Genomic DNA, 11,525 nt, shown 5'->3' on the forward strand with positions numbered 1-11,525 from the left:
GATAAAAGAGATTTAGGAACACTGGAATACCAGATGACTACCTTAGTACAAGGAAATAAAACGGTCCAGGAATTTTATCAGGAGGTTTACCAACACCTCTCATTAATTCTAAACAATGTATTCTGTATGGACTCGAATTTATAGGGATAAAGCTTTAGATACCTTTATAAGAGTATTAAGAGGTGAACTACCCCGACTACTAAGTATAAGAGAGCCTGTTGGTTTACCACAGGCTCTACATCTATGTTTAAAACTAAAAAATATGTAGTATAGGACCAACTATGCCAATAATAGTCAAAATTACTATCAAAAAAACCGCATGGTAAAACCAGTACCAGCAAGACAATTTTACCCTGAGCTCTTACATAGCCCAAACAGGTCGCATCGACCAAATTTACAGTATCAACCGCCGACACTGCAAGGTTCAACAATCTCGCCAGTTAAAGCTTAATTTTAATTCTCGTTAATTACCGCCTAAACCATTTCACAGACCAGAACCAATGGACGTAGACAGAAGTATCCACTGAAGACAGGTTAGTTATATGAACAGACCAACTATCCAGAATGAATGTGATAGAAATTTCTCACAAAAAAGACCTAATCAAACCGATTCCAGGCAGGTACATCAACATAATAAATTACAAGGAATTTATTATATCGGAAATAAATATTCATATCACTTAAAAGCTTTCAAAAATAATAGTGACACATTTCAGGATTCCATTGATGATTATATGGAATCACAACCGAGAAATAATTTTATACAATAACGTAATGTCTTACGATTTTGCTGATATACATTTTGTTATATCCACCTGTTGTTAGAATTAGCGTCCTCAGAAGCCGCTCATGGCACGGTGGCTAGCCCGGAACACTCGCCGGTGTTGGGGTGGGGTTCTTGGCAACTGAGGCTACACTGCGGACATCAACAAAAAAAATAATTCGTGCTATATTTCATATAAAAGAAAAACAATCTACTATAGTACCTGATCATGTTCATAATATAATCTACTTCTAACCTCAGCTAAATTTCATGATCTATTTATTTATTTATTTTTTTTTCTTTTTTTTTCTTTTATATTTATTTTATATTACAATTTTTATAATTATTTTATATATATATTACTATTATTTATATTACAAATATAATTTACCCTATAACCTAAATATAATTTCCAAATATTCGAATTCATATATTATTTTTCTTTCTATATCTACTCCGATTTCTATACTCATAATTCTATCATGCATTTAACTCCTTTTTCTACCTTAACAATTCTATTATTCAATTAACTTCTACTTCACCAGCTAACTTCACAGAAAAAAAATTATAAAAAAAGACAAAATTATAAAAGCTATCAAAAATTAAATCGAGCAAAGTAATCTCGTTTCTTTATTCAGTTGTTCATTTTTTTCTGAATTGGAAAAAGCTTTCATTATACAAGATGGGGAGAGCTCGATACCCAACCGTAATGATCAATGCAGCAGTCGTGGAAACTTCCAAGCCTAATGGGCTGGAGTTCAAGCTGCATATTCTGAGTTTTTTATATTCGTACAAAGTGCGCGCAAAATAAATCGCTCCGCAACTTTTAATGTTTTTTATTAAAAAAATGGAACACAGTGATCACAAATTTAATTAAATAAGTTGAGACAGTGACTCTAAATAAAAAGCTAATAAAATTGTGCCTGATTTTAAAAGATAGGTGAAACTTTTATTGAATTTAAAACATTTGTTTTTTATCAAAAAAAGAGTTTAACTTTGCAAAATTATTTTTGTTTTGAATTTTATTTTAATATTTTTCACACACATCTAAAACAGCTGATAGAGACAGCATATAAAGCTTGAAAGCTTCACATAAATAAAGAAAAAAAGTGTTGTAAATTGACTCTGAAATTATACCAATTGCAATTCGCTTATCGTGTAATTGTGTAATTTTTTAATAAAATCTTTTAATTTGTTTTTTCTTTTTGTATTCTTTTATATATTTTTTATATTTTATATAAAACGACTGCACAAATTTTATAAAAACATTTCATGCCTATAAATAGAACACCACCTCCGGTAAAAGAAGGTGGTACACACCAATTAAAAAGTGAAAATTCACCAGCAGATGTTGGAACTAAACAAGTTCAAAGTTTAGAAAAAATGAATAAACAAAGTACAGACATTGCGACTTTACTAAAGGTTTCTCAGCGAGAACGAGCAGGATCTATGAGCGAAATCCATAACGCCAAAATTGATTTTCCGTGCAGAAAAGAAGAATGGAACGAAGTTAAAGGTAGTAAAAGACTTAGAGACAGTCCTGAAAAAATGAAAAAACCAAAGCAACAAAAATTGAACTACTGGCTCAGTAATTCGAATAGATTTGATGGACTGGTAGTGGAAGAAAAAGAAGACCAACCTGCTAAACAAGAGGAAAAACCGCTTAAATCACCACCAATTTTTGTAGATAAAGTTGAGGACGTTCGCCCACTTTTAAATCTGCTTAACGAAATTGCAAATAATAAATATGAAATGAGAGTGATTTCATCTACTCGGGTTCGTATACAGCCCGGTGCACCGGAAATTTATTCAAAAATCGTTAAAATGCTAGAAAGTAAGAACACGGAATTTTATACATACAAACCTAAAAATGAAAGGAGCTTTAAGGTCATATTAAGAAATATGCATCCCTCCGTCGATATTGGGGATATAAAAACAGCTCTAGAAGAATTTGGACATGCTACTACAAATATATGGAATATGAAACATCGCCAAACAAAAAGGCCCCTTCCAATGTTCGTTGTAGAAATAGAGCAAAAACCAAATAACAAAGATATCTACAACATTAAAAGCTTACTCCACAGTCGAGTTACCTTTGAGCCACCCCATTTTAAACGTGAGTTACCTCAATGCTCAAGATGCCAACACTATGGCCACACTAAATCAGGATGTAGAAGACAACCCAAATGCATTAAGTGTGCTGGTAATCACGCATCGGCTGACTGCGAAAGAAAATCCAGAACAAATGATGTTAAATGTGTTCTTTGTGAAGGTAACCACCCAGCAAACTACAAGGGCTGCTTAGTGTATAAAAAACTGCAAGCGTCTACTTTCCCACCACTTAAAAAAAAATTTCTAAAACCTGATGCTGAATTTGTATCCTCAACTAATCAGCATCAAGAACAACACGAAAAACAGCAAACTTTCGCTCAACCTGCACGCGCTCAACCAGGTCAAACTACTCCAAATAAAAACTCTCAGCAAACTTACGCTCAAGTTGCTGCCAACCAAATAGATCAAATTTCTTTCAATAAAAATAATCTTCACAGCGATGCATTGGTGAGTGAAATGAAAGAAATGATGAAACTAATGCGGGAAGTAATGAATCAAATAACTACCATGACAAATCTTTTAGTAAGTCTTGTTTCTAAACAAACCATATGCCCATAAAGCTCGTCTTATGGAATGCCAATGGGTTGTCAAAACATTCCTCTGAACTGAGATTATTTCTATCAAAAAATAACGTAGATGTATTATTAGTTTCAGAAACTCATTTCACAAAAAAAAGTTTTTTAAATTCCATCCTATTGTTTCTATCAGTCTCCGCATCCGGACGGAAAAGCTCATGGAGGCTCTGCAGTATTAATTAAAAGAACACTTAAACATTATGAATGTACTCACTATAGCACTGATGAAATTCAAGCCACAAATATTATGATCGAGGACTCAGTCGGACCAATTCTTATATCTGCCATATATAGCCCACCAAAACATAATGTGAAGAAAGAAATCTACACAAAATTTTTTTCAACATTAGGGAATCGATTTATAACTGGTGGCGACTTCAATGCGAAAAATATATTCTGGGGATCACGACTAACCACAACAAAGGGACGTGAATTATACAAAGCAGTGAGACTCTTGAAACTTAAAGTTTTTTCCACAGGAGAGCCATCAGATACAGATAAAATTCCTGATCTTATTGATTTCTGCGTTACCAAAGGCTTCCTTTATGAACATGTGCAATGTAAGACCAGCTTAGAGTTATCATCGGACCATTCTCCAGTGATTGTAATAATAGATAAAGACCTTAGAAATAAGATCCAAAAATGTCAATTATACAACAAGCATACAAATTGGACTATATTTGAAACAATGTTGTCATCGTCTCTAAACGTCAAAATGCCACTAAAAACTGAAGAAGATATAATTGAAGCGACTGAATACCTAACCAGATCTATTCAAGAGGCAGCATGGGAAGCTACTCCTCCTCCAAAAGTCTATATGAAGAATCTAGTAACGTATACTGGGGAGATCACAAAAAAACTAAAGGATAAACGAAATGCTAGAAAAATATGGCATCGTACCAGATTTCCTGAAGACAAGAGGAAACTTAACAAAATTATTAAAGATCTAAAGACTCTGCTGAAACGACAGACGGAACAAAATACGCAGAAGTTCTTACATAGCCTCGACACGTCTCACTTATCTCACTATTCTCTATGGAAAGCAAATAAAAAAGTAAATAATACAATAGATTATCGACCCCCACTTAAAAATACAGATAATACTTGGGCGAAAAAACCGTCTGAAAAAGCTCAACTTTTCGCAAGCCATCTAAAAAACGTTTTTATTCCACATGATATGACTGGCGATTCAGAAATAGATGTCAATGTTTCCAAATTTTTAGAAGAAACTTACCAAATGGAGTTACCAATTAGGAAATTTAAAAAACGAGAATTAATTTCTACAATTAAATCTCTTAAAAATCAAAAGGCACCTGGTTATGACCTCATAACTGCTGAAATTCTTAAAAAACTTCCAGATGTTGCTTTAATATTTATTACTCATCTTTTCAATGCATCCTTGTTAAAAAGTTTCATCCCTGATCAATGGAAAGTTGCCGAAATAAAGATGATACTAAAACCAGGGAAACCAGCTGAAGATGTAAAATCCTATCGTCCAGTAAGTCTCCTTCCCATTCTTTCAAAAGTTCTTGAGATATTATTTTTAAAACGTCTTATGCCGGTAATTGAGTCGAAACGAATAATTCCGAACCACCAGTTTGGATTCAGAAGAAAACACTCAACCATTGAGCAAATTCATAGAATTGTTGAAAAAATACAGACCACTTTCGAGCGAAAAGAATACTGCTCAGCAGCGTTTTTGGACATATCTCAAGCGTTTGATCGAGTATGGCACCAAGGACTTCTTTACAAATGTAAAAAGCTTCTGCCACTTAACTATTATACGTTCATAAAATCGTATCTATTGAAAAGACTCTTTTATGTCAACAATGAAAATGAAATGTCTTCTCTACATGATATTAGAGCTGGAGTACCACAAGGCAGTGTACTCGGTCCAACCCTTTATCTGCTTTTCACATACGACTTACCGAAGACGGTAGGAATTGTAACCGGTACATTTGCAGATGATACAGCTATCCTGGCGAGTGCAAACGATCCCTCTGTAGCCTCATTCAAACTACAAGCTGGTCTTGATCGTATATCAAAATGGTTGCAGTATTGGCGCATGAAAGCAAATGAAACAAAATCTACTCATGTTACATTCACAATGAGAAAAGACACCTGCCCGGAAATTAAACTTAATAATATAATAATTCCGCAATCAAATAGCGCTAAATACTTGGGCATGCACTTAGATAGACGTCTGACATGGAAAACACATATTTTTAACAAAAGGAAATCCCTTGGGATTCAATACAGAAAAATGTTTTGGCTACTAAATAAAAAATCTTCAGTATCCCTAAAGAATAAACTTATTTTATATAAAAGTGTGCTAAAACCAGTATGGACCTATGGCATTCAATTATGGTGAACAGCCTCAACATCCAACATAGAAATTCTTCAAAGATTTTAATCTAAAACTTTACGGGAAATAGTAAATGCTCCATGGTATGTAACTAACATTCAAATCCATCGGGACCTTGGGATAATCCCGGTAAGAGATGAAGTAAAAAAGGTAGCTAGAAAATACCATGAACGAATACAAATTCATCCCAACATCCTAGCTTCGAATTTGATGTCCCCCTCAAATATATTTACGAGACTGAAAAGGAAAACGCCGCTTCAAATTTTATTATAAAAATCAAATTTTATTATAAAGAAATCTTAAATTAAAAAGAAAAGAGTAGCTCTCTACAGGGAGAACTACTTTAATTGTAAATGATCAAGTCTCAAATAGTATTTATTAAAAAATTGTAAAATGTCACCGTACTATGTGACAGAATACATATTGAATTTAAATTAAATAAAAAAAAAAAAAATAATATTCTGCCTCTGGCCAATTTCGCTGCTTCCGTCACCCTTATGATCTCGCACTCTATACTCCAGTCTATCTTTTAGCTGCTGCCGGAATGTAATACCATTCTTTCTTCAAAATCAGGAAATGCTGGCAATACTTCTGGCAGTGCCTGGTCTTGACTACTACGCTACGCTACTCCGATTTATTCTCTCTACTTGACCATTCGCTTGTGGCGAACCTGTGGCGATTTTTATATGTCGAATATTACAGCAACTAAGAAAATCTTCAAAGTCTTTTGATGTAAATGCACTCCCTCGATCGGAAATAATAATATTTGGTCTACTATACGAATTAAAATATGATTTTAAACACCCTAAAACTTCTCTTGTGCTAGTTGTTCGCGTAGCATACAATTTAACAAACTTAGAAAAAGCGTCTACTATCAAGAATACATACTTCTTTTTAGAATTTTTAATTTTAACTGGACCAAAATGATCAATGTGGACAGTTTCAAAAGAGACTAAGCCCTTTGGAATATTGTGTAAATACCCCTCGTGCTTTCCGCACTTTGCTGAAAAAGTTATACACTTTAGACAATTGGCGATATGATCTTTTATTTTTGTTCTGAGTTTCGGAAACCAATAAGATTTAAGTATAGAATCAGCAACTTTATCGCATCCGAAATGTCCCATATCATCATGATAAAGCTGTAGTATATTCCTCTCCATATTGTTTGGCACATAAAACAGTATGGTGTTTCCTTTCTTTTTATAGACCAACCCATTTCTCATTTCAAAGTAACTACTCTCTTCTTTTTCTAATTTCTTCCTTATCTCATTAATTACCTCATCTTGGTACTGACATATGGATAGATTTTGTTCAAAAGTATTTTCTTCTAACACTAGTATATTCGTGTTTCTACTAAGTGCATCTACGTGCTGCATCTTTTCTCCTTTACGGTGCTCTAAAGAGTAATCAAAATTTTCTAACTCCAGGGCCCATCTGGCTATCCTGGGATTTATTTCTTTTCTGTTTAAGGTTAACGCTAATGAATGACAATCGGTTACAATTTTAAATTTTATTCCATGTAAATATATCCTGAATCTGCGTAGAGCATAAATAATAGCTAATGTTTCTAACTCGAAACTGTGATATTTTGATTCATGTTCAGTTGTTCTTTTTGAAAAATAGAAAATTGGGTGAAGCTTACCATCCCCCTTTTTTTGTAACATTATAGCCCCGAAACCATGTGAACTAGCATCACAGTGTAGTTCTGTTTGGTCTCTTGGGTCGTATATCGCAAGAATAGGAGCATCAATTAATTTTTGTTTAAGAGTTTCAAAACATTCTACTTCTTTTAGTCCAAACTGAAAAACTGAGTTCTTGCGAACTAAGTCATATAATGGTTGTGCCAATAATGAAAACTGTTGAATAAATCTTCTAAAATATGAACACAATCCAAGAAAACTATGAACTGTTTTAGCGTTATGCGGCACTGGAAAATTAACAACTGATTCTATATTCTTCCCGTCAGGTTGTATCCCTTCTTTAGAAATTATATAGCCTAGATAGTTTATTTTTGATTCCATGAATCTACACTTATCTAAACGCAGCTCTAATTTATTATTTACTAGTCTGTCGAACACTTCTGTCAAAATTTGTAAATGTTCGTCAGCAGATTTCGTGGCGATCATTATATCATCTAAATATATCGCTATTTTTCCTGATCTGATCAAATCGTCAAAAACTTGGTTCACAAAACGTTGGAAAACCGAAGGTGCATTTCTTAACCCGAAAGGCATTTTTAAAAATTCAAACTGTCCTAATGGAGTTACGAAAGCAGTATATTTAATAGAATCCTCACTCATGTGCACGTGATAAAAAGCACTCTTTAAATCTAACAATGAAAATAAAGTTTTACCCGCCAGTCGATCAAGTAAATCGTCGATTAATGGTAGTGGATAGTTATCTTTCAATGTGACTTTGTTCAAAGTTCTGAAATCTACGCATAATCGGGTATCACCTGTTTTCTTTTTAATCAGAACAATAGGAGATGCATACTCTGAATTACTAGGCCTCACAACTTTTTTTCTCATTAACTCGTCAATAATTGACTCTACTTGTTGCTTTTCGTGATAGGATAGCCTACGTGGATGGTATTGGAAGGGTTTATCATCATTTAAAATTAATTTCATTTCGCACTTTATCTCAGGTTCATCTGGACGTTTGCGGTTTACATAATCTTCATACAACATATTAAATTTCTTTCTAGTATTGTAGTCAACATCACTATTATTAACACTAATCTCATGAATTGGTTCATGGTATTCAATATTCATTAAATCGTTAATAGTATTTTCATCACAATCTTTATTCTTTTGATTAAAATTAATTAACTGTTCAGTTGGATCATGTTGTATTACTAATTTTAATTTAGCTTTCTTCAAAAAATCTCTTCCTAATAGAACTGGGTAACTCATAGTTTCATTAGCTACTATGAATAATTTAAGATTTATTTTTTTATTATCATATAAAACTGTGCATACTATTTGTCCAAGTATTTGTAAATGACTTTTGTTTATACCACAAAAATTTAAAATTTTACATTTTTCTTGATTTATTAACTTAACAAGTGGCACGAACTGTTGGCGTATAAAACTGATTGGACTACCAGTGTCAATTAATGATTCTAAATAAAGTGACTGATCAATATTTGAATAATTAAAACTAAATTTTATATTTCTTACGTATTCGTTATCACCCTCAACAGCGTCGGCATAATGAACTTGCGTTTTCCTCATTGAGCAGTCAGCTGCTCGATGTCCCATTTGCGCACAAACGTAACACGCCCTCGGCTCCCGCTTTGGTTTGCGGCATTCAGCTGCAACATGCCCAAGAGAGTTGCAATTATAGCAACGAGTCGATGCAGAAACCACAAAATCGGCTGATGTTGATTTTTCATTCGAAGTGTTCTGGCGAACAGTCAATGATTGTTTTGGTGTTGCTGGTTTTGGAAGACTTATTTTGTGGAACGCTTCCAACAGTTGGTACTTGTCACGGAAACATTGTAATTTAGCTTGTGAACATAAACCATAGTCTGGAATCCCCTCCACAATGTACTCCAGCAGCTCAGTTTCTTCAATGCACAACTTACCCGCGAGAATGGTCTTATCGTAAAAATATTCTTCAAAAGTCTCATTTGTTTGCCACCTTCTGGCTTCAAATGTACGTTTCAGCTGCAGTTTAGTTGAGCGGTCTTCAAACAGTTTCCCCATATCGTTTATTAGGGTTTCAATTGGTACAGTCATTAAATCGTTTCTTGTATGTAGCCACTTTAACGCCTTTCCATTGAGTTTGTTAGAAATCAGTGCTCTAGTATTATTATCATCCAGATTATAAGCCGTTCGGATACTTTGTAATTGTGCTTCCCAAAGCTGAAAATTATCACCAGTTCCAGAAAATTCGGACAGCAATTCTTTTATAGTTGAAAAATTAACTTTATTATTTAACGCGTAATCTTTTTTTTCATTCTGTTGGCTTTCTTTTTTTAATGTTTTATTTTCTCTCATTAAAATTTCTTTTTCTCGTCTTTCTATGTTTAGCTCTCGTTTTAACAGTTTGAGCTCCCATTTCAAGAGTTCATTTTCGTTCTCCTTTAACGAATTGACTTGTGCAGCAGAGACACTGTTATTATTTTCTTCTCGCTCAATATTTGTGTTCATAACACTCATTCGACTCATATTCGCTGTCATTTGTTCTGTTATCATTTGTTTCTGACTTACAATTTCACTCATTTGATTCTTCTTTTTATGTGTTTGTATAATTTGTTGTTCCTCAAGAATATGATTGTCATCTTCTTCAGAGTTACTATTGTTGTTGCTTGCGCATGCATCGGCGTCGGCGCCAACATGTTCCGTAAGCGTCAGATCATTTAATATTTTTGTCGTTTTTCCTAGAAAAACACCACGGCGTTCCTCAGGTATTTGAATTAATCGGCGAATTAATTCGTTTTTATTACCACTTGTTTTACATCCAAGCTCCTCCAACCAAGCTTTTAATGCAACTAAAGTATAAAGCTGAAGTTTTTTGATGTCAGACATTTTATTAATGTTGAGTAATCCCACTTCTGATATTTTAAGCAATAGTTTTTCCTTTATTTTTAACACGTTTCAATTTCTTACTCTTCTCGTACAATGCTTAACTATAACTAACTCGTTTCATACTGTATGTCAAAAACTATGTGTCACTTTTAATTTAGCGTTGCCACACCAGTTAAAAAACAAACAGAAAATACAATGGATCTTATCTAACAGAGATGCAGCTCTGCCCCTAAGAGATGAGTATAGTCACAACCTTAGTACCACCCTTTTTGCCACGTTGAATTTTATTCACAACACATTATAATTTGTGTGCATAATATTAACTGAACTTTCAGCAACAGGTAATTCTTCTGTAAAACAAATATAAAAAAAGCGATAAGTTCTTTATATTCATATACCTTTATATAACAATATTTCCTTTTATTAGTAATTCAGATTAAATTTACAACTTGAAATTTTATTTTTACAAAGCTCTTTAAACATAAAGAAAATTATATACTCTCATTTTTATTTGTAGTTTACAATGTTTAGATTATTCAACACACATATTCAATATCATAGTTAATAGTATTATAAGTTATTTAGACAAAAAAATTTTTAATCTCAAGAAGAGTTACCTCAACTAAACGAGACATATGTATGGTTACAAAGGTTTAATTCTGATACAAGGTTTTTCTTTGCTTCTATTAAATTAAATAATGTCGAATGTTAAAAAAAATGTTGCACAACCGAACAATTTTGTGTACTTACTACTGCCGCTGCGATGATATCATCCTAGCTGCCGTTGTACCTATATAAATTTTATTTTTGAGGCTGCTTCCTCAAGGAAATCATATCAAAATTAAAATATGGTATATAAAAAAAATGTGATATATATTGATGTATAAAAAGTTGTTAAAAATATACATATAATTAACATATAAATATAAACGGGGGTGCATAGAAAACCGATTTTGTTTCTTCATTACCGTTATAAGGACATTATCTCATTTAAGAAACAAAAAAATTTTATTCCAACAAATAAAATTATGTTTAAAAAAAATGTGTATATAAAAAAATATCTATACAATAAAAGAAGATTATTAATATAACAAACAAACTTGGAAAACCAGTGATGGTTGATATAAATCTTTAAGAAAAAAAAAATTTTTTTTTAAAAGTACTCTTAAGTAGTTTAT

The 11,525-nt window shown here is 32.9% G+C and overlaps 1 protein-coding gene across 1 annotated transcript; it reads right to left on the reverse strand.

The window, feature by feature from the left end:
* Positions 1–8,848: 8,848 nt before the first annotated feature.
* LOC119665928 lies at positions 8,849–10,347 on the reverse strand. Its single transcript, XM_038075189.1, has 2 exons — positions 8,995–10,347; positions 8,849–8,936 (listed from the first exon to the last, which is right to left on the reverse strand). Exons 1-2 carry the CDS (start codon positions 10,345–10,347, stop codon positions 8,928–8,930), a joined length of 1,362 nt encoding a protein of 453 aa, XP_037931117.1. The 3' UTR covers positions 8,849–8,927.
* Between the last annotated feature and the right edge of the window lie 1,178 nt (positions 10,348–11,525).

This window comes from Teleopsis dalmanni, chromosome 1 (assembly GCF_002237135.1).
Source record: "Teleopsis dalmanni isolate 2A chromosome 1, ASM223713v2, whole genome shotgun sequence".
Lineage (NCBI taxonomy): Eukaryota > Metazoa > Arthropoda > Insecta > Diptera > Diopsidae > Teleopsis > Teleopsis dalmanni.

Excerpts from the sequence above, each read along its gene's own strand:
- LOC119665928 (XM_038075189.1), bottom strand. The coding sequence starts at position 10,347 with ATGTCTGACATCAAAAAACTTCAGCTTTATACTTTAGTTGCATTAAAA.